The sequence below is a fragment of the Pipra filicauda genome, unplaced genomic scaffold (assembly GCF_003945595.2).
Source record: "Pipra filicauda isolate LSUMZ 115617 unplaced genomic scaffold, ASM394559v2 scaffold590_size258242_pilon, whole genome shotgun sequence".
NCBI classification, from domain to species: domain Eukaryota; kingdom Metazoa; phylum Chordata; class Aves; order Passeriformes; family Pipridae; genus Pipra; species Pipra filicauda.
Window position 1 is genome coordinate 128227 of NW_024104743.1, and position 24281 is coordinate 152507.

Genomic DNA, 24281 nt, shown 5'->3' on the forward strand with positions numbered 1-24281 from the left:
CCCACCTCACAGGAGAAATGTGCCCTTCTGTATCAAGGAGCAAGGCCAGCTTAGGCATATCAGCTGGAAAAGGTTTCTGCAGAACCACAAATTGTGACAGCCAACCACTGGAAACTCCAGTTTTAGGATTAGAAAACCTTGAATTTCACAAACAACACTACAAACACAAGAATCAAGCACACAGGACCTGACAAAACATTAAGGAGCTTCCATGCAAACACTCCTACTATTTCAAGGTTACAAACACCAGGGATCAAAACAAACACACCACCCTTCAGTTCAGAACTTCTCTTTGCTTCCCCAGAGGAAAGTTTATTTTCAGCAATGAAAGCACCCTTTGGAGCCTTCAGATTGGAAAGACACTGAATCTTTGGCAAGGTTGCACATTGCAACTGTCCTTGATTCAAATTTAATAATAAAAATCAGATCACCACCTAGGGAAAAGTTACAGTGAGTAAGGAGAATTTGTAAAATTAAGCAACAGCAAAAATATCTGGCTTTTTTTTTTAAATAAGATTATTTTCTCCCCACTTATGGTTGTTCCTGCTATTTTCTTCCACCACACAGACTGCAATGCTGCCACCTGAAATGTATCCTTTGAGAGTGAAGGTGAGATGCTGCCAAACAACACAAGTACAACCTTTCTAATACCACATTACCTGGTCTCAGAGCACTTCCTTTTTCCTCTTCTTTCGTTTGAGGCTTGTGGTCTGATGATTTCTCAGCACTGGGAAGAGCACCTGATGGAACACTGAAGGTGAGAAAACTCAAGATGGAAAGCAAAGCCTCTGTGTGAAGTACAATATCCAAAGATGAAAAGATGACCTAAAATGAGGGCAAGGAGACAAAGTAATATTCTTTTTAGTAGCAGTTTATTGCATAACAACTCAGTTACTGCCACAGAATCGAGAAAAAAGTGTCTTCCTCAATTTGACAAGTTTCTGACCCTTCCATTTCCTTCAGTTTACCACCAAAAAAGCTCCAGAACAGCTGAGGGAGCTATGGAAGAGAAGCTTAAAAACAGCTACAGGGGAACTGAGCCAATCTAAAAACTGATGCTTCAGGTGGTTCTGTTTTTCCAGTGTTCTCAGTTCTGCTGCATTTCAGTGTGGGCTGCTGAGCACTTTGGCTGACAACTTCAGAACCATGTGTGAAGATATTTTAGTAGATATGATACAACAACAGCAAAACCAAACAAAAAAAAACAAAATAAAACAAAACCCAAAACACACACACAAAAAAAACCCTAAAAAAATAAAAAGAAAAAAGAAAAAAAACAAAACCCCAAAACCCACCCCCCTCAAGATTCAAAATTTGCAATCAGAACAGAAAGTACATGAGCACCAACTACTCTTACCAGTATTATTTAGTAAAACCTGGTATCAGGTGGCCAACTCTCCCCAGCCCAAAGCAGCCCTTGGTAAATGCTGGTTTTACAGCTTCTTGTTTAAAAAAATTAATACAATAAATACTTCTGTAAAAAAAAAAGGGTTTTTTTCCACCTGGATTTCCCTTTGAAGTAGTTAAATATAAATCAGTAGGTTTTAATGATGAGACTCAGGGCTTTGGTTTTCAGCTGTTACCATTTGAGAAGCTTAAAAAAAAAAATTAAACCCATCCAGCACTTACATTGATGTTTTGCTTGGTGCTTTTGTAAGTTGTAACAAAGTCTGGCCCATCAGGATCAGCCTAAAGGGAAAGAAAAGAAAAAGGACACAGTCAGTCTCTATTGAGTTAACCAATAATTAATAATAAATGAAATAAAAGAATGAAATTAAATGCTAAGTTGGAAAACAGGTATTTGGGAGAAAGTCTGGTTAAGTTTTAGACACAAATCCTACAAGGTAAGCATGGAAGCCTTATTTTAGTCCCCATGTAATTTTACTGAAAATGTACTGAAACCTTAATGTATTCCATTTTCAGAAGATGTTCATCTGTCTCACTTGAAGAATTAATAATGCAAAGAGGATCTCCTTTTGAGTCTGCAAATAAAGAAATAAAAATGTAAAATATCTCCACTCACAAGCTTTACTTCACCTATGGAATATCTCCATACTAATTCTCAATTATATACTAATTATAAACTATTCTTGCTGAAAGAGTGAAGGTAAACAGCTGTTTTCACTGGGAAGCTGCACATTAGCATTACCTTGTGAAATGCTATATTCTCTTTATTTTAAATTAAACTAGTAATAATTAACTTATCTTGGTCTTGAAAAAAGATTCAAAATTGGAAAGTTCTTTGCATTCCTGTAATTAGTTTTGCACTCCTATCTTCAGGTTTTTACATTCAAAACCTTACTTTTCTACTTTGAACACACAGCTATTTCAGTTATTACTTCACTATCAGTTTTAATCGTTACCTGACCAACCAAGGTCACTCTGCATTTCCAGTGCTGCCAGAACTGGTCACAAAGCACAGATTCAGCAGCTCAAACCCCACTGAACAGTCACAACACTTGTCAGGAATGACCACTGCTACTCAAAGTAGGCAACTCCCTCAAACACATTAACTCAAACTAACTCTGACAACAGCAGTAAAACTTGGTGTCAGGAAAAGCACATTAATTCCATCTAAATGACACTGAACAGCCCCAGTAAGTGAATCTGCCTTTTTTCCCCCCTCTAATTATTGATTTGGAGGATGTTATTCTCTTGCTACAAAAGCTGATTGCACACACTCTACTGACTGTGCACCAGTTTTCTGGCAGACTTACCCTTTATTTCAGTGCACCTCATGACAATTTTTTTCAGATATGCTGCTGCAGTCAATTCATGATTTCTGACTTTGGTTTCAGTTCCAAGCTGCAGCACAGTCAGAATATGTAATGGGTATCTCTCCTTCTGAACCTGCTTCATCAAGGTTATTACAACCTGCAACATGGAAAGGGAAGCAAGTTCAGGGTGTCAGTGAGGCTGTCCAGACATGGCAGCAGTTACAAGCAGGCAGTATCTCCTCAGCTAAACTTCAACAGTAACATTCATCTAGATATTTTGCATTTTTACAAAGAGACCCTACAAGACCAGTTTGCTAAATACTTCCCTTGGCCCCACCTCTGTTCCTCTTGTTTTCTTTTTGTTGTTAAGTTAAACTGTTAAAATGGACTTTACAGCCCACTGCTTCCAAGAACCAGACTTGAGTACTGGGTTCAGGAACAATAATTTGTACAGATGGGCACGTACCTCTTTGATTTCAAAATTAAGCAGCACATTGATTACATCTTCATTCAGTGGCTCTTTTCTCTTTTCAGACAGCATTCCTTCTGGACCACTCTTACCCTGAACCAAAAGTGATCTCTCCATTTCTTTGGTTTTACCTGAAACATTCAATAAACTGGTTAACTTCTGGAATTGCCAGGGTTTGTTTAGCTCAAGAAACACATCCAACTCTCATCCATTCAGATGCTTACATTCACCTAGGATAAGCTGGCAACATGTTCCCAAGCACAGCCTTGAACTTCAGAGCACGAAAAGGCAACAGAAACATGTCCTGGCAACAAGACAACTCTGCCATCTCAATACCTTGCTAGTTCCTTGACAACTCAGCCAACACAACTACCACATTCTGTCTGTAATGTTTCCAGTTTTTTGAAGTATCCAAGTATGAGCATTGTCCTTGCAGAGTTAAAGAGTTTCTCACTTACACACCTCTCAGACCTAAACTTGTTTTCCAGATAATAAATGCTTTTCCTTACTCCTGACAGCTAACACACTTAGTATTCATGACAAACAAATTCCAGCTCTGACCTTCCTTTTGCAGGACTGATTTTGCATCAGTTTGTTTTTCTTCTGCTTCACCAAGGTTTTCTGTCAACACTCTGAGAAAGACATTCAAATCCTCTTGACTTAACACAACCTGAAAAGTTGCAGATCACAGTTCTCAGGAAAAAGACATTGCTCCTTAAACTTATCACCTGCTAACAAAGCAGAACAACGTTTCCTGACAAGAAGAGTGCCTTTTTGTACAAGTATTTTGTCAGCAGAATCATCCCTTGAATAACACAATTAAATTCTTTCAACCACTTCTTGCTACAGTATTAGGAGATTAAAGGTTCTGACTTCCACAGTTGTATCCATATACATTGCAGCCTTTAACATACCGATGTTTTTAATACTTTCCTGTCAATGACGTGCTACTTAATATTTCAATTCCAGTTTCACCCAAGATGTGGGTTACTGTCCTTCACAGCACATAAAATGCCACAGAAAACAACTATCTTGAGTCTTTCAGGGGTGATGGGAAGGTATAAAGCTGGAGATACTAAGGCAAATACTTGCATTAATTTAAATTTAGTTGGTCCTGTCTCATGGCAAGGAATAAACAAGACTCCTTCACATCCCTTTCTGTTTTCTCTTTTCAGTCCTCTTTCTTTTTCTCTCAGTTTATTAAATGCACACAGCAGTTTGGCTGTTCTATAGGATGCTTTCAAGCCTCTACATTTATATAGGTGGGGTCAAATCCTGTTACATCACTAAAACTCACTCCACATCTACTAAAAATTTGAAGCTTATTGCCCCTTTGAGTCCAGAAATAACATAAGGATTAGTCCCACATTAAGTATTTCACCACCTTTTCACAAGACTTACATTCATTGTGTCCAGATACCCCGTGATCTCCAGCACAGGCAGTTTGTGAAACCAAGCTGCAGAGAGATTTCTTTTCACAGACAGGCTTAAATTAATAGGGTGAAGTATCTGAATATCTGGATGTGACAAATCTGTCTCCACAGTGGTCCTTGAAACACAGGGGGGGAAGGAAAACAAAACACACAGTTGGGAAGTTAGAAGTTCAGTCATATGTTACATTTACAAAGTCAAATCTCAGTCTCAGATGAGATAAATAGTTTCCTGAGCAGAGCAGTTTCTTATTTTGTTATTGAATTGTCCTTAAGGTAAGAGCATTTTAACACCAATTATTTGACACTATCATCAACCACAGTTTCTAAGCAAGTAAATTAATATCCTATAAAATATTAATATTAGCAATTAGTGAGGGCATTATTTAGTGAAGTGCACTGTACCTGGACAGCTTCAGCTTTGTCAGCTGCACATCCATTTTGTCAATGACTGGAGGCAGGGAACTGCCTTCTGGAGCCACCAGGCTGAACTGGTTCTGCACCCTGATCAAGCCCAGGTCTATCACTATGGCCCTGGGGGACACTGAGGACTGGGGGATGACAATAACTGGTGCTTTCAGGTGAATGTCCATGGCCAGGCGGAAACTCCTCTGAGCCAGGTCCTTCACACTGGTGGCAGCCTTTTCTGCAGCCTGGGCTGTGGCAGCACTCAGAGCCTCCTTGGCTGTCTGGAAGTTGTTCAAGAAGGTCTAGAAAAAGCAATTGAAGTAGAAATGTCTGTAAACAGCTTTTTAATCTAGGTTACTTTCTCGTTTTACAACATCCACCATGAGCAACACCAGCCACCAACCATGCTGCCTTACTGGGTGGAATTCTCCTTGGGGAAAGACAACTCGGTGCCTTCTGTCATGGCCTCTAACAGAGAATCAAACCAGCACTAACCAGTGCAACTCACTTATTTTAAACTCACCTTGACTGTTTCTTCCTTCCTAAGCTACAAATTTCTTAGCTCATTAGCTTTTAGGGACACTTAAATTTTTAAAGTCCCTCTTGCCCTCAGTGAATACTAATTCCTACTAAAGACAGTACTGAAGGAGGGAAAGCTCACTGGTGCTGTATTGAAAAAGCCAACATTAGGGTTCTTCAACGTACAAATACTTAAACTGATGATTCTGCAGAAACATTTGCCTCTAATGCTACCTCAGACACCTTTGCAATGAACTCAGGACTTTGCCAGGGTGGCGAGGGCAGCAAACACAAAACCCCCACGCTCCCTTAGCAGCACCAAGCTTTCCTCTACTTCCAGAGCTGAGGGTGGGAAGGGACCCACTTGCATTTGTTTTTTTGAAACTGAAACCAGTGACAGCTCACCGAGCAACGATTTTTAACAGTACACATGGAAAATTAAGCCCATCACTTCTCTTTCAGAAACTGAAGCTGCCACTTGTACTGAGGACACAAACATTGGAGACCAATCTGAGAACACTGCAGAGACAAAGGAAAAGACTTACCAGAAGAGCCATGAGGAATTTGTGAAGGAACACTATCTGAATACAGCCCACTCTCAGAGATACAGAACCATCCACTTTTGACATGTCAGTGTAGGCTTCTCCCTCAGTGGCATGTGGATTTAATGTCAGATTGAAGCTGAAAACTTCATCTCCTACTATAGACACGGCCTAGGAAGAGAGAAACAGCACCTACCAGCCATCAGCAGCTTCTAAACAGGTCCTTAATACACAGAACTAAACAAATCATCAGCCTATCAGATGTGCAAGTTAGATTACTACTTCTTGAAATCCTTTAAACATCCATTTTTGTAATATGAAGATTATTCTTTACTACATATCTTATTTGAAAAGACCTATTAATAACAAATTGAATATTTTAGAAAGAGTGGAATATGTATTACATTTCACTTTTATACACATAAAACTAACCAAGAATCAAGTAAAACTTAAAATCTTGTAGTTGAGTACTTTTTTATGAAGGGTCCTTGAATCAACATCAGTGACAACTATGTCTTTAAGTCTGGCAAAGAATACAGTGTGACTTGGCTGAAGGCAAAGAGATGAGTCAAGACCTGTAAAGTATAAAAATAGAAACAGTAGTGTTGCATAGCAAAAGTGACACTTATTTTCAGGGTGGGGTCACATGATACCAACAGAGGAAGTGAGAAAAGTTACTAAGCTCTGAAAATGTGACCATCCTACAGCTTTGACCAAAGCAAAACAGGAAACATTTCTAACACAGATACTGTCTCAATATCAGCCATCTCTGGAAAAAACTGAGCTACTTCTCATAGAAATATATTCACACAATAATCCACTTCTTCATAACCAAGCTCCGGAGTGATTTTATTGAGATTTTCTATCAGAATAAATGTTACTATATGGTATTTGAATACAATACTTTCACGTAAAAAAATCTTGTGTGAATATTTCCTATGATTTATAGATAGGCACAAGCAAAAGACTTGATGAACTGCACTCCATAATCTTGTATATCACACATTCTTAAATATCCATAGCAAGAGAGAGTTTTGGCAGCTGTTAGGACGGCAGTTACAGCCAAACTTAGAAGTGAGCTCCCCCTCCCCACTCCTGTCCCCCACAAAGAATTACTGATAGTCCTTCTCAGGGTAAAAAGGAATCAAGAAAACAAAACCAAAACATGAAACCCAAACAAATCCCAGGGGTTAAAACCCAAAGAAAACAATTTTTAGGGTTTGTTATCCTAAATAATTCAGGTACACCAGAAAAATATCCAAAGCTTAGGACAATGTGAAAAGCCACCCATAATCTAACTCCTTCAAAGCACAAACTTAATTATCTGAATAATAATGTATCACATTTTTCTAGCTTATGATGGACAAGACTGACTTTGAAAACAAGACTACAAACCACGTTTGTAAAGATAACAATAAAAAAAAGGCAGATGCTGCCAGTTTACACCTTGATTATCTTTAAGTCCAATTATTAATAGTTGCTTTGAAACTAAACTACCAAGACAGTTGCTACTAACAAAAAAAGTTCATACCTTGTATTTTGATCTCTGCAATGTTCTTTTTCTCATCACAAATATTTAAACAGAAGGCATCCAGCTTGGCAAAGACCTTGAAGTCAAACACATCCTTATCCTTGGAAGGTCTAGCCACTAGAAATGAGAGAAAGTGGGATTTGCAAGGTACTTATAAGTCATATTTGCACTTGAACTCCTGAGAGTATTTGAGGGTTGTTTTGGTCTAGGGGCTTTTTGCCATTCATATGACTTATTTGGTTTCTTTCAGTATCTTGACTAAGTCTGCAACATCCCATCTTAGAGCAACAAGTCTTCCTCTGGAGGCATCTCTACTGCTAAAACACATCAGCATTCACTTATCATTCTGTGTCTGATATTACTCCCATCTAGCAGTGGCTCTCTATTGGAACAATTTTACCTTTTTTAAATCAAGGGTAATTGCTGGGTTAAGAGGAAATAAACTGCACAGCATCCTGATTTTTAACATTAAGCCTCAACAGGCTCACTGCAGTGTTGGGATTTTTTCAGGTTATCTAACAGTTCCTGTTGCAGGATCTTTGAGTAGGAAGTTTACTCAAACTTCAAGCTTATAAGAAATATCAAAACTTGGCAGCCTATTTCAGGCAGGCAGCACCCAGGTTTTGGGAGAGCAAGGATAAAGGCTGGGGAGAGTAAGGTGAATTCACACAGAAGTGACAAAAACTATCTATGGGGAAAGACCAGAAGCCATCAGACCTCACTGATGTGGTTATGCACCTTCACTAACCACAAGGGGCAAAGTGTTAAACCAAGAGCTCAAATATTTATGTGCTTAAACTGTCCACAGCAGCAGCTTGTTTTGTAGAGTCAAACCCAGATCATTTAAACTTATAAGTAATTCTGAACATTCTCCACTACACACCTCATTTCCAGCTCACCTGATGCTCAAGTTTTACCCTTAATATTAAAGGCAGTGCAGCTGCTCTCATTTGAGCCTGTTTAGAAATAAATTCTTTTTTTTTTTTCTGTTTCAGTACTACAGGACCAGCATGATTTTCATTAGCCTAGTAAAGGACTTGGCTAGTTGCTTGAAAGTATCTTTAAATTGCCCAGATCAATAGCATAACATTTATCCTATTTATCTCCTTTATTTTACCAGGAACACCAAGATTATGTTGTTGTTTGAATCCTGTAAGCTGGCAGGAATCTCATTTACTTAAATTCAAGTCCATTTGTGAAAAGGCTATGAAATAAAAATCTCACCTGAAAATGCTATTTATGATCCTAAAAATTCTTTCAGCTATTGTTTTTTTGAAATCAGCCCTCCAGCCTGGTGAGCCACAGACACATGAGCTTTCATCTTCATCTCACACTACAAAGCTAATTCTGTTTCTCTGGATTTGACTGTTTTGCCAGCATGCAACACTTTTAGAACCATCATTTGGACAATCCCACTGTACCTTTTTTCAATCTAGTGTCATCCTCTTGCTTTTCTTTCAGTGGGGTGTCTCCCCTGCTCTCACTCCCTGATGGACTGACAGTTGTCAGAAAACTGAGAGCAGACAGAAGGGCCTCTGTGTGCAACAGGAGGTTCAAGGATGAAAAAGTTACCTGTTGAAAACAGGAGACTCCAGATGTCAAAGCAACAACTTACAAGTGTAAGAGCTGGGCAGAGGTGCCAAAGCACCCAGTGCAACATAACAATCTCCCAGGAACAGCAAAGCTGCACATGTTACCAGCAACACAAAGGAACAAGCTGTCTGTAAAGCAGAGAGGTGGGAAGCTTAGAAAATAAGAAAACCCAGCAAGAAGCCAGCAGCTGTCCCTGCTGAGCTCTCACCTCCTCAGAGCAAAAGCAGAGGGATATGACATTGGTTTGGTCAAACAGGAGCACTGGACTGCTCCTGCAGGAACAGCCCCACTGCAATGGGCTGACAGGCACTGGCTACACAGACATTCCTCAACAAACCCACTAAGGCAGTCCAAAAGGTGAACGAGTGCCTGCTGTGCAGTTTAATAAAGCTTAATAAAAGTGATCCACTTGGATGGGCTTGAAATTGGAAATAGAGCCCAAATGTAATTATTCTAGACACAGAAGGCCCATTGAAGAGTTGCAAGGCAACAGCAACACCTGCCAATGCATACAAAATTGAGTTCTCTGAACATCAGCACTGCCCCAGAGCATGACAACAGTCAGCTCACAGCACTGCAGTGGCAGAACTGTCATCCCCTGCTGGGGCTTCAGGAATTTCTTTTTGGCAAAAACATTCCAGTATTAACTAAACTTCCCAGATGAAATCTATAGATACTCTAAAACCATTAGGTGATAAGTGAAATATTTCAGTCTTCACACCAAAACAAAGAGGGGGAAGCATCTATCCCAGAAAACACAGTCCTTTGTACTTTATTTTCAGAATTCTTCAAGACACTCTTTGTCCTTAGACTGAAATCTCTGACTCAAAAGTACAACAGTCAGAACTTGAGAAGTTAGGTACTTATTTTCTAAAAACACTTCCCTATATTGCAATAATTCTTAAGAGAGCAAAGCCTCATTCTAGAGTCTACAACAAAAGTGATGGAGAGGGACATGCAGGATTTGTGAGAAGCTCCCAAGCCATATTTCAGAGTGAAGAATAAGAACACAGTACCCTCTGTCCTCACCCCTGGATGGAAAATCACTCATAAATGGATTTAGACTTATTGAATTTAGCCAACAGAGTGGTGATTTTGTGGCAGATTATAATATATACAGATTATCTGCCAGGAAGGGGAAAGACTCCTTGTCTCCACTACAGTTTCCTATTCTGGGCACGTGAACTTCATGATCTCTGATGCAAGAGAAGATGTTTTCTTACAGCAGTTTGAATTCATCCACATGATCTAGTTACAAGTGTTCCACCACAGTTCAACAGACCAACATATTGTTCTTCAGTGGTACAAAAGCTTTCAAGTGCATTTTAACTCTAAATCTCCTGCTGCAAGGCTGGGAGGGGCAGGAAAACAGGAAAGGTAAAAAACTTATTCAATACATTCTAGACAAGCAAACCAAAAGAAAATAAGCAATAAAATCTGCAAACACTCACTTGAATCATCTGTTCAGTGTTGTCAAAAGCTGTCTGAAACTGTGGCCCATTTCTGTCAGCCTGAAAATGATGATTTGCATGAAGGTTAATATTAATTCCAACCAGGTACTGGTTGGTACCTTCTTCAGAAGGTACAAAACAATCCAACTACCTCTGAATGGTAGGTTTAAGACTATATATAGACTACATATTAAAAATATGTAGAGGTGACTTAAAAATCATTTTAAAAAGCTTTATGTATACCTTGATATATTCCACCTTCAGAAGGTCCAAGCCAAGTTTATCTGAGGAACTGATGAGATGAATAGGTGTTTTTTTACCTGAAACACACCACAGGAAATAAACAACAATTAGGGTCCTTCTGCTCTTTCAGAGAACCAAAGAATTTGTGCCTTGGAGGTAACAATTAACCCTCAATACTGTGTTAAAATACACTGCACCACCACATATGAATCACTGGTTTCTCTTTGTTACGTGCAAACTGGTGAATCTGTACCCCTTCTCCACCCAAAGACTGAGCTCTGAGCTATTTATTTATCCAATAAGCATTTGGTGAGAGTCCAGAGCTTATCAGCTGTACCATGGGACAAGCACCGCCAATGGACAGCTGAATATTGAATATTGTAAACCAAAAACTAGACCAACATTTGCATTTCAGTGAGCACAACAGACAGAAGAGCCACAGCTTCACATAACTCATAAACACACACACACACACACACACACACACACTTCCATTCCTTATTACCTCCTATTTCATAGTAATCCAAGCTTATTTTCTTTAAATAAGATACAGCTGCTAAATTATAGGTTCTGACAGTAGCTTCTGTCCCCAGATGCATTACATCAAACACAAGCACTGTTTCCTCAGTTTTCTTTTGCTTGGTGAGTTCCACTAAAACCTGGATGAGCCAGAAATACACAGTTACACCATCTTCTCACATGTAGTATTCTCACCATTTAAACCAACAATGAAAAGAAGCTCAAAATTAATGCTTTTCCTGCTTTGTTGTTATTTTTATTACAGACTTAAGAGCATAAAAACAGAATGAGAAGTGATTGTGTAATGGTGACAGATATAAACATAGAAGATATTTTGAGATTTGTTCTTTCCAAGTGACCTGCTTCAGTCTGACTTTTGTTCTTCCAGTGCAGATTTCCCACCCCTACCCCCTAATTATGACTTGGTGCTATTTTTCTCTACCAAAAATACTCCAACTCTTCTGTTTTTTTTAATACATAATTCATCTGTGTGTATGCATTATGTTTTATTTAGATGCATCACATATATATAAGAAATAACTCATATACATACCACATATAAACTGCCCACACATAGAAATATTATGTATATACTTGTATATTTTCTGTTTGGTGGTTATGTGTTTGCATCCACTAATCTGGACAACACTGGTAAATGAATACTGGATTTTTTTAAAAAATATTCTTCATGTAGAAGGTGAAAATAGAATTCCAGACATACCTCTTTAATTTCAAACTTCAGCTGAAGGTCTGTCAGTTCCTCCTGAGCAGGCTCTTCACTTCTTATTTCTTCTCCTTTAATTAGTGACCTATCAGTTGGTTCAGAGCTTTCCTCAAAATCAAAATACTCTTCTTCAGAGTCTACAGAAGTGAAATTACTTCCTTGGTAAACTTTTTCCAGAACAAGGGTAAATATCCCACCCTCTCTTTCCCATTCCAACAGGATTTCTAACTGCATGAGCAGTTTAAATCTAACCTGACAAAGTACTGTACTGCTCTCCTACCCACTGGGTGAAGGGTGAACGAAATTAAAGCCCTTCAAAACAAAAATTAAGGACAGCACTGGGGTCCAGATGCATCATCAGACAGTCAGGGACACATATAAGGAAAATCAGTTACAAGGGAAGCTCCAGGAAAACTCTGTGCAAGGTTCCACTACAGGAAAGTTCTTTCCTAGAACAGTCATGGAAATGAATGCTCAAATCCACTGTGTCAACACAGTAATTTCCCATTTGTTATTCTAGTTCTGCCTTCTCAAAAAAAGGAGAGTTTTGCTAATGCAACACAGTCAGAAGAACCAAATACAGCTGGAATTCATAGTTCACTTTCACTTGAAGAGGTTGCTTATGCATAATATTAATTAATTATTAAAAATGAGGTGCCTTTGTTTTCTAGAAAAAGCAAGTTTATTATTCTGAGGTAACATCAGCATCTTAAATCTCCTTATGCACTTGAAGTTAGACATGACCAATCATACCCATCTTTACTGTTCCATGTTTTAACACCAATAACATGAAAATATGAGCTATTCTACCTGTACAAAGGCACATCTGTAGCTCCTTACCTGACACCATCTCTGCCAACAACTGGGGTGTCCTAAGTAACCCTTTACTGACAACAGGAATTGTGGGAATAGCTGGTACCTGGGAGGAGGGAAAAGAGAAAAATCCAACCCTTGAGTTTGAAGTTTGTATAACGTGGTATGTCCACATTTTCCACTGATGGTGCATGTCCCACCTTGGCTCCCCCATATTCTTTGGAAAGGTCAGTTTTGCCAATCCTTGAAACCAGCAGGACAATGCCAAAGGCTGCACAAGCCTGGTTTGAGTGAGCCCAGCATGTTCTGGTGGTAAGTCACAGTGAAGATACTTTGCTTTGCAATGTCTTTTTATTTTATTTTTTTTTTTTCAGTTTTCCTTTTTGTAGTCAGCTTACCTTTGTGCTTGGAGCTGACACAGATGATTTCTGAGGCAAGGGAATGCTGTCAATCAGATCAAAAATTGCCTTGATCTTCTGGTCAGACAGTCTGACATGCACCAAAGGAAGGCCTCCCGACACTTTAAACCTTTTTTTGAAAAACAAAGGGATCAAACTCCAAGACAAAATGCACATACCAATTCCTGAATTAAATCTTACCAATATGGATACTCAAACATAAAGATCACATCACAGTGATTCTGCACTAAAACAGGTCTGGAACTTAGTTTAAGCAGTAATTAGTAACCAGCAAAGGATCCAGGGAGCTAACTGGCCAAAAAAGGGTTTGTAAACAGTAGTAAGCTATTCCTATTTCTCAGTTAATACCTTCAAATTATAAAGTGTAACTGAACCTTTAGGGAAACCAGAGTTTTCTTTTCTGTAAGTACACAGTAATTAAAAACAAGTCTTCTCATTAATATATTACTTTGGCATCCTGGTATCTCTTTCCACCATGGATTTTGCCAACTGTACATGAATATCCATAGGCTGCAAAATGTGCAACGTTGAGGGGTGTTGGAAACGAGCCTTCTTCCAGTCTTCACCTGCAAATGGGCAGGAAATTCACATGAAGAACCATCACCTCATAACTGCTTTAATTAGGGTATCATTAACTTAATCAAATGGCATCACTAGGATGGTAAAAAAACCCCACTCACCAACCAGAGCAACCTAAAACCATTTAGGTCAAGTATTTTAAAAGCTTTTAGTCTACTTTGTTAACACTATTGCCTTAGCAGCCTTACGCTCAATTCCACACTAAAAGATGTATCTAAATATTGAACTCCCCAAAAAGATGGATAGACAGATAAATTGATAGACAAATCACCAAACAGTAACCTAGCATTCTGTTGATTGCACAAACTCCAGGCAAATTTGAGCTGTATTTTTCCTGCACATGATGGAAAACATAATAGTTCTGTGCAGTGACATTCACTGATGGCATCAAAGGAAGGTGATGCACAAGTCCAAACAAAAAAGTTTGAAGAGAAACCAACCAAATTTTCACACTTATTATAACCTATCTTTTCATTACCTACTTGTTTTGGTTTGTCTTTTTTCTCTAAAAACATATTTATTACAGGTTGGAAGCCTTCAGCAATCTTTTGAATAAACAACAACTACGTTGTTTTGTTACCTGTTCTTCCAAAAAGAAGCTGCACATTTTTTATTTCCACGTCAAACTTGTCATAAGCTTTGTCCATAATCTCCTCCAGAGATGAAAAGCTAGAAGTTTCACTGCTGCCTTGATTTATGCTGTTCAGCTAAACACAAAGAACAAGATAAAATTAAGTCTAAACCTTACTGACATGTCCTGTTCATTCTAGTGAAAATGAAAAATATGATTCACAGGAGTTGATTGACATTTGGACTCTTACACAGAAAAAATCATTTCACACTTCACTTATTCTTGATAAGTAATTTTTTTGTTACTTCTATCAATCCACTTAATTAAACTTGTGCAAAACGAATTTTTTTAATCAGTTTACCATTTTACTGGTGGAATACAAGTAAAATAAATAATCAGTCAGCTAAATCAAGTTAAATTATTGCAATCTTTCAATTTTATAGAAACAAGGGAATCAACATTCAAACTTCAAGAGAAAAATTAAATTCTCTTTTATTAATAAAAGGCTACCATTTTACAAACCGAAGGAAAGAAAAGTTCATGTGTTTTGCTGAAGAAATGAAAGATATGAAATGATGAGCATGTTTAAAACATGAACATGCTTCCTGGGGAGGATTAACTAGTGCAAGTCAAAGACAACAACTCTGAACATTGATCAAATTGCTGACCCAAATGTACTTGGTAAAAAATACATCAAGTTAAAAACACATTCAAACAGATCATCTTTGCCTTCTGAAAGCAAGACAGGTTCAGGTGACAGCTATGTTAAAAGAAAAGAATATTTGCTTCTTCTGAGCCTATAGGAGAGGTCATTTCCATACCTGAAATGTACCAAAGTCCAAAATGAGCAAATCTGAATTTTCCTGGTAGAAACCCGTCTGGGGAACCACAAGGTAGGAAGGTTTCAGGTTAATCTTCAAGTCAAGGACTTTTCTCATTTCAATGATATGAACTAACCCTGAAATCAAAAGGAAAGGACATTGAAATTCAAATGCTCTTCACAGGTGAAACAATGTGCCAGTCAACATATCAAAAGATGTTATTTATGTGAAAGCATCTGGAGTCCAGACTGACTTCTCACCAAACTCAATGCTCCTTCCCACAAAACATCCACTGATTCTCCAAGAAACCAGCTCAAGGAAAAATCCCAATCATACTATTTAGCCAGTGATCAAAGCATAGCCAAAGTGTTTAGGTATTCACATTGAAACTTTTTAACACCTTCAAAGGTTCACCTTGGGTGAGATTAGTTACTATCTTACCTGTAGCAGTTCTTTCCTTGATTTCTTCCAGCTTCATTAACGTGGCTGTCGTTAATCTTTCCAGGTCCATTCCCTTACTTGTCTGGAAGAATTCTACCATTGCATTTATTGTTCTCTTTGGAAAAAAAAAAAAAAAAAGGACAAGAATCAGCAATATATAGAGAGGTCACTCGAGTAAAACCTCAAAAATAGAGCAAAGAGAGTATTGGCAGAGAAAGAGGAACCAGACATAACTCAGGGCTTTGGTTGCTACTCACTGCATCATATTTGATTTCCACAGGCTGGGATTCAATGGAAAGGCTCTGGTCAGCTGGACTGTCCTCTGGGTTGGTGTTAAACTCGATCTGAAGCAGAGAAGACTTGCTGTCCCCTATGGAGGCCACAAGAGATGGCACAATGTTGTCCTGTCTCAGGCCTGTAACATACCAGTTTTCAAGCTTCGCTTCAACCCTAAAGAAGATGAATAGTAAAAAATACTTAATTGGAATACTAAATACATCTAGGAAAGACCAGCAAGATGAGAAAGCCTTAATTAAAGCTCAGCATGTCTAACATGTGACAGGTTTACAAGATTACATTATTAAATTGGAAAAATAAGTAGAAGTCAAGGTATTCACAGCAACACAGGGGTGTTACTTCCTCCTAATCTTTTGTTACCTGCCAAGTGGATTAAGTAGAACTTTCAGGTCATGTTTATTAAGAAAATCAGTTGCAAGAGAAGAGAAAGGCAGAATATTTTTGTTACATAAATAAGAAGAGCAGGAACGTTGTAGGAATGTTAACTCTGATGCATTGCCATAAATACCAGTTACAGACTTGCTTTGGTGCCAGTGGTTATTCTGTACTGACAGACTAACTGCCCTGACAACAGGGTTAAGTGTCTGCAGAAAAAGTCTTTGAAGGATGTCACTGAACACCACCAAACCACACGAACTTCATTCATCCTCAGAAGTACCTATTAGACACTAAACTGATTTTCAGGTCCTGGGTCTCCACCCTTGAAATCCCTGACTTTGGGAGGCAACACAGTTTGGGCACAATCAGTGCCACGAGCCTGCCTCTGCTGAGATAACTTAATTATATTTTTCTCTGAAGCCTAACATTAATAAGAGTATGTGTTCTCCTGTTTCACTCGTGCCAACTAAATTTTATAGTATGCATTTATGTAAAAGAATTTCAAAGCTCTCCTTGATTTTCTTCAGCATTCAGGCTGCACTTTTAATATTCACCACAATGGCTTTTAGCAAAAATGTTTCAAGAGTCAGCAGCTGGGCTGGTGATTTATGCATAAAGTCAGAAGTGAAGGAACTGCAAATGAAACCGTAAAAAGTGCCCAGACTCATTTCCAGCCACTGAAAATCTTATTGACTGTCCAATAATTCATTTCCTGACTATCTGATAATCTGTGTTCAATATTTCAGGTGTGCCCTCTCTTAAAACAGGAAGCTCTCAGGTTCTTACCTGAACTCACAGACACAGTTTTTCATTTCTTTGGTAGTAAGCAACACATGCAGTAGCTTGGCTGCAGTGTGCTGGCCACACCATTTCACACTGCTTAGCTGTCACTTGCCAAAAGTCATATTCAGCACTCTGACACTTAGATTCAAGAGAGAGTTTGCTATTGTTCATGATAACTAACAAACAGTCTTCTCTTCACTCTATTCCATGTTATTCACCAAATTATATGATTTACAGCGAGTGAAATTACAGAATGCCCAGAAAATTAAAAGTCAATATACAACATAATGCACTAACCAAGAAAAAGAATTAAGCAGCTGGGGAGAGGGGTGGGGGACAGAGATGTCTCTACAAGAATAAAATACCAATCCAATTACTTGATGGCCTGTGCTCCTGGGCGCTGGGATATTTTGGTGCTCAGATCAATTATCTGCACTTTAAGAGTTTCTGCCACATTCTGGTCTTCTTTGATTGTAAGAGAAGTGCTTAACAGCTTCAGTGTCACAACATGGGCAACATACTGGTGAGAAGAACAGAGGAAATTGAAATTAGTCATCTCAATGAGAATAATTTTCAGAACTCATTTCAACAAATCACTGAAATGTGTTTTTTTAAGTTATTCCAGGTACCTAAGATTAGAAACATAGCTCTGTGTAGGATTCAGAGCTCAATCCTGACTTGATTCAACTCTTATCAGTCATTTAACATAAAACAGGGTAGTTAACAAATGCAGAGCAAATCCAGTCTGTGTCTCTTCAGGCTTGAGGGACATGTTTTTAAACTGTGAAGCAAGCACAGCTAAACTACCTTCAGCTGAGAACTAGCTAGATAACCAAAATCATTATACTCCCATTAAATAACTACTTTTTAGATGACATGGCATGTATGCCTGTGCTGTTCTTGCTGCTGAATGTCATGTCTTGATCTTGCCAAGAAAGGATTTTGACTTCCCAACATATGTACCATTTTAGGACTCTGTCAATCAGCAACTTCAGAAGAATCAAATAATATTTCCTATCTGAATTTGAAGCCTGCATTTTTCTTCAGGGTACTGAGGGAGATGAAAGCAGCTTTACACTTAATTTGTTGGGTGGTTTGTTTGTTTAACCCATGCCCATAACAAGTTGCTCACCTGCTTTGGTAAGGAAAGGTTGTGGGAGCTGTCACTGTATCCAATAGCAGTGAAAAGCTTGGCTTTCTCCTCGGGTGTCATTAGTTCATCAATAGCTACAACCAAAAGCCCACACAATTTGCACTTTATAAATAACAATAAGCACTTTTCCCCACATTAGTTTTCTACTGAATTTAAGTTCTGCTGATACATTTCATGGATTCTTCATACTGCACTAAGTCCAGATTGTAAAATAATTCCCACAGCAGTGTCCATATATCGTGTTACATTCGTAGCTCAGAAATCAATACAGTTTTTAATCACGAGTTCCCATAATTCCCAGTTATGAAAATGGCTTTGAGGAGTTTTATTAGAACAAATCTCTGATCCTGACAGCATATCACCAGAAAAAGAGTATTCCAATTGCTGCTAATGATCTCTATAGCTGTAAGTGCCATACTCTGCTCCTCACCAAGATTCTGAGGCCAAAAGTATTGACCATTTCAGAGGTTGCCTTATTTGCCAGCTCAATATTCAGTGAGTAGTCCTGTAAAATAATCAATAGTGCACTGTTTATGCCACACTCCCTCCTTCTCTATAGTAGGAAGCAAAACATAATATAACTTTCTTCTTAATGTATATAAAAACTGGGAGTCTCTCTAAACATTAGTGCATTACAATCTACACCTACTTTCAGGAACAGGGGATTCCTCATCTTCTTTTTTCCTAGATTCTCTTCTACCCCAGAAACCACCAAACCATCCTCCACTTTTCTTTTCTGCTTCAGTGCTTTTCTTCTTCAGTAATTTTTGTCCTGATCTTATTGTCTGCAAACCAGAAATTAAAACACATTGGACAAATATACGGAGTTAATGGCATTACTATTGACTGAAGTAGCCCCACAAGAAATAAAGAGCACTTTGACCCATTAGACAGGGGCAAAAAGAGGATCACAGTGGGAGGCAGGTCTATGTGTGTGTGTGTATGTGCACAGACAAACACAAGCATGTGTTACTTTAAACTTTGGTCAGCTTTTTCTCCAAATTTCACTGCCATTTAGACTACAGAAGGCAGAAACTACATGAAAAGACAGCATTTATGAGGATACAAAAAGCAATTACATTGTTTAAATCTGGTAGTAACAAACCTGAGGCCTGAGACCCTGTACCATTTAAATTTTTTGAAATTTTAAATTTTTTCAGTTCTAAATTTTTAAAATTTAAAGTATTTCAAATTTTTAATTTGTGCTCAAGTTTTTACTTCACATTTCAAAACCGAAATTCTGACCACAAACATCTCAAAAATAAGAACTATCATTACTACTTTTTCATCTTAATTTTACACACATTCCAGATGTGTAGCCAAACACTGAGGCTACATTGGCATGAACAGTAAATCCACGATGCAATTAGAGAGGTTAATTTTCATGTTAGGGGGATAACTACCAGTAGCATGTTCTCACAAGAGGATTATTCTGAGCTGCTACATGGTTTTGATTTTACCTGCAGATACAACACTTTTCACAGTGTTACATCATGAATCTCCTTGATAAGTGTCACAAATGACTTCAAAAATCAAATGCAGTTAGAGACTTCATATACCTCCTAACAACTGTCTCTGAGTTGCCTTTTAATTAGACTGGCTGTCCCCTAAAAACAGAATATCTGAAGGAGTATGTAGGAAGGAAATAATGCAGAGCTAGCCTTGAATTACCAAAAGTCAAAGGAATCATTAAATCAGGATCCTTCCACAACTGCCTGAATGGTACAACGTGGGGAACAGGAACACTGTGCACACACTGGTAGGTTTTTGGAACTGGTTTCCAGTTTGGAAACTTGCTTTCCCACCTACCTGTCCTATCATACACATCAGCACAATTATTTTAAGGTACTATCATGACAAAACCATCCTATTTGAAGTGTTACAATACGTCTCAAACAAAAATTCTCTCTTACCTCAACTTGTGCTTGTTGCCTTGCTAAGATTATATTGAAGACATCAAGTTGTCTTTCTAGGTCCTGCAAAAATGGATCATAAGATCATTTGCCTCTAAAACACATTTAGGAAAGGCTCTTCACCACAAATTCTCTAAGAGCTCCTTCGTATTTACACTCCAGTTTCTTTCTAGATCTGCTCATTTCTTTCTAGGGTATATCCCCCCCCCCCCCAAAGTTCACTACAAGATGAAATCTGATGTTACACAGTCCAATTTTTTTTTATCAGATTACTCTTGCACTTTATTAAATGCATCCAAGCTTCTTAATCCTCCACCAAAGAGGTTTTATTTTAAATGGCACTTTACTAGTATTTTAATTTTCTTTCCACAGCAGCTTACACTGAACTTCAGATTACAATGGTATTTCCACAGACCTCTTGTAGCCCTGTAAAACCATCACCCCGGATTACTGAATTTTCAAGAATTATTTCACAATGGGACCAAAACATACTTTCTCCAAAGAGAGAAAACTCATACCTGAATTTGCCTCTGAGTTTCTTCTGACAGTTTACTCTGTGTCAGCTTGTTCTTGTACGTGTTTTTGTAACTCTTCAGAAGCTGCCTGTGTTGTTTGATGTTACTCCACGACCACATCCGAGTGTGTCTTCTGATGTGAACTTCAAGAACACTGTCACCTGCGTATTTCCACCTACAGTAATCCCAAATTTGTGAACAACTTCCCGTTCCTTTTGTGCATTACAACTTACAAGAGGTAGTTTATTAATATGCAAACTTTGTTTACCACTTCTGATTTGAGTAACTTGGCTTATAAAAATTTTAATGGTTTCAACATCACTGACAAATAGACTGAGGGCTTACATTTAATGCCTGAAGAACTACAAATCTTCATTCTTTATAGATTTCTGCAGGTTTGCAAACTTGGGGTGTAACAGCTTTAAATACACTTAAGAACTTTGATAATCAGCATCAGTTAACACTTAGAAAAAAGTCAAGAAAATGCATATCAGTTCAAAACTTTAAAAACCACAGCTGACAGACATGTTTCCCTTGTACTACATTGGCTAATTTTTTTCTTTAGTCTTTCTAAAATTACATTCCAGCCTCTAATAGAGAGCACTGGCATGTTGTTCACATTTTGGGGACTTCTGCTTAGCAAGTGAGACTTTCATCACCTGGCTCTCAGGGCTAAGCAAAGCTCTGTGAAAGTTAAAATGCTGTACGTGATCTAGTTTCAAACCTGACTTTAACCCCAGAGGAGAATGGAGAGGCTGGAGGGGGCTCCAAAGAAGGCAGGACTGTTGCCATCTTACCATTGCCCAGCGTGTTTATGGAGAGGGACACTGGGCCTGAACCTCCTGTACGGGGCGTTGCGCACCATGTAGTCGACGGACTCCAGCAGGTCGATCATGCTCAGGTACTGAACAGGAGGAAACAGGGCTCTCAGCAGGGGTCAGCTTTGGGGTAACACTGCCTAAACAACTACCATGGTCTTCAGCATTCCTCAAACTCCACAGAAATGCAGTTCCACTAGTATGTAACAGCGGGAAAACCACACCTGCTGCTCTCCAAGGACACCACCACACAAACTTCTGGGTCAACCATACTCATTTGGCAATGCACAGTTTCCCTAATTTTAGAACTGCCTTTGCATTAGTTCACCTTACTGGTACTGTTCTGCACTCAATATAAACTTTGATATGAGTAAGAGCTAAAAAGCTCCTGGTCAACTGACTGTAAATTCTCTTTGAATAAATGACAGCACCGACACTGCTGGGGAGACAGCTAAATTAGTTCCTTGGTACTTCAGCAGGCTGTGTTGCCAAAGCCAGCACACTCCATTCATTCCCAGCCTTGCTTGTATTTTCCCATCTCTGCAGTTATAACACTGGCTTGTGGTTTAATAAGATAAGGGCTCCTCATGATTCCATTCCCTGTGTGAAAGGAATGCTATTGGAAGGGCTGAATATGGATCAGGTGGTCCCCAGAGGGTCCCCAGAGAAAGAAGAGTGTCAGGATTTAGCACCAGGAAATTGTTACACAGAGGGAAAATGACCTTTCCCACAGGTACTGCTAAACAGCTCGGACATTCTACTTGCATTTAAGCAGAAAATTCCCTAAGAAGAATGTTTTCCAGGGAAAAAACTCTACAGTTCATCACAAACTGCAATGGGGATAACAAACACCAAACCAACTTACCTGTGGCTTAGTGAATTCAATGACAATTCTCTGTACTTCCACATTACAATCAATCTTGGGAGTTTTCAGTTCTACTTCTGCATATGGGTTGATATACAGCCTTGCAGAGGCTGACACTGGTCTAAAAACTTAAAGATTAAAAAAAATTGAGATGGATTTCATATTTCAAGTATGGGAAGCAATAGATCAACCACTTTGTACTGATAATGTGTGTGCTCAAGACCCACAGAATGAGGATGCAATTCTTACCAACAATGAGGATAACCCAGAATTATCAACAAGCACACAGGCACCATCAGGTGAGGCTGTTGCACACCAACACACTCAGGACAGTTTATATTCACCCATCCCCAGCTGACTTACTGTACTGGTAATCTTCTGGCTGGTTACCACCACATGGAATTCCTCTTTTCAGCTGATCCTGCAAAGGAATATGACACTGTCTAGCAATTGCTCAGGAGCTTTACTTGTTTACAGCTCTCTTAAGCTTTGAGTACACACGTATTTTACAAGGGCCTCCTCCCCCTAAATGGGAAATCTAATATAGCACAAGCACTTCAGAGTGAAGGGTTTAAATATAGCAGGTTAAAAAAGAATTTTAAGCTTCTTGTATGAAGTGGAACGTTAGCGCAGTTTTTATTCGACTTCTAAATCTTGCAATAAATATGTGTTAATGTAGAAACACAGTTCATGTGTGCACTCACGAAAGCATAAAAGATCAATCATTAGTTTTTAAACCCCTTGTAAGTAGCAGGAGCATCTATTCACATTCTACCCTTCCTCATGTTTAACACATAAGGAGGCCACTTGAGCCTATTCTGCAAGTATGAGAGGAATTAAAAGACAGAAAGAAGTCAGGAACATAACTGAACAGCCAAGAAGCCTGAGGAACATCATGCTGAAACTAAGACTTAATTGAAAATGAGGTCTGCCTGATGCTGTAATTTTTAGGCAATTTCTTGAGAATGCTTTATTCATGCCCAAATACATTTCAGAATTGCAGTGGCACAACCAGCCCAAGCAGGAAGCCTGCTTTTAGGAAGGCAAACATACCAGCTATTACATGAAGGCAGATGCAGTGCTTGTTCCCCTTCATATTTTAGGAAAACCATCAACATTGAGTTGTTTTGACCAGGAAAATATTTACTAACAGCAATTTTCTTCAGCCTAATTCTTTTCCCAGTTCTTTATTTAAAAACTGGTCTGTATTTTATAAAAGGTACATTTTCTCATTAAAAGTATTTATATTTCAACCTATTTCCCACCTGCTGATCTATATTAATACAAGTTAAACTTCTATGAGATTAAGGATAAGGAGCTAATCTCACCACCAGCCATATAGTCATGTTATTTGAATCTGAGGACTGTTCTACAAAAGTAGCAGATTGCTACAGATTACACAGCTTATTCTTACTACAACATGGACCAATTAGCTACTATGATAAATCTGATTTGCTGATGATGCTGATAAAATTAAGACCAAAGCAGCCTGTCTGGATGAAAGACCTTGCTCTGCAGGAAACAAGCTGCACTAAAGATTACACACAAAATGCATGCAGGCATTTAACACAACATTACTAAAAAAGACATATTATTTGCTATCTGCTCAGTTCCTCAGTTGTTTTAAAAATCTGAAGCAAAAAGGACTGAAGTGTGAGAGAATCAAGGAGAAAACATCCACAGACAGGTAATGCTGAAGTAACTTGGCTATTATTAAACAGCTGGCTGTTTTTTATTAAACAACTGGATAGTTTTAAGCACTTCACAGT

At 38.5% G+C, this 24281-nt stretch overlaps 1 protein-coding gene across 4 annotated transcripts in view; it reads right to left on the reverse strand.

Moving 5' to 3' along the window:
• VPS13C (vacuolar protein sorting 13 homolog C) overlaps positions 1-24281 on the reverse strand; it is an 85321-nt gene that overhangs the window by 48511 nt on the left and 12529 nt on the right. For all 4 annotated transcript variants that reach the window (XM_027712339.2, XM_039387831.1, XM_027712336.2 and 1 more), the window contains 31 exons: positions 22876-22933; positions 22513-22640; positions 21627-21733; positions 20833-21004; positions 20315-20377; positions 19051-19186; positions 18381-18475; positions 17626-17768; positions 16048-16240; positions 15791-15905; positions 15350-15486; positions 14538-14664; positions 13827-13944; positions 13358-13487; positions 12987-13065; positions 12144-12283; positions 11409-11562; positions 10904-10980; positions 10661-10720; positions 9038-9188; positions 7617-7733; positions 6557-6660; positions 6089-6256; positions 5022-5326; positions 4588-4735; positions 3748-3856; positions 3184-3317; positions 2718-2874; positions 1903-1982; positions 1630-1689; positions 660-825 (listed from right to left, as the gene is read on the reverse strand). In XM_027712339.2, the coding sequence (XP_027568140.2) occupies positions 660-825; positions 1630-1689; positions 1903-1982; positions 2718-2874; positions 3184-3317; positions 3748-3856; positions 4588-4735; positions 5022-5326; positions 6089-6256; positions 6557-6660; positions 7617-7733; positions 9038-9188; positions 10661-10720; positions 10904-10980; positions 11409-11562; positions 12144-12283; positions 12987-13065; positions 13358-13487; positions 13827-13944; positions 14538-14664; positions 15350-15486; positions 15791-15905; positions 16048-16240; positions 17626-17768; positions 18381-18475; positions 19051-19186; positions 20315-20377; positions 20833-21004; positions 21627-21733; positions 22513-22640; positions 22876-22933 (3931 nt within the window). The remainder of the gene's footprint in view (positions 1-659; positions 826-1629; positions 1690-1902; positions 1983-2717; positions 2875-3183; positions 3318-3747; positions 3857-4587; positions 4736-5021; positions 5327-6088; positions 6257-6556; positions 6661-7616; positions 7734-9037; positions 9189-10660; positions 10721-10903; positions 10981-11408; positions 11563-12143; positions 12284-12986; positions 13066-13357; positions 13488-13826; positions 13945-14537; positions 14665-15349; positions 15487-15790; positions 15906-16047; positions 16241-17625; positions 17769-18380; positions 18476-19050; positions 19187-20314; positions 20378-20832; positions 21005-21626; positions 21734-22512; positions 22641-22875; positions 22934-24281) is intronic.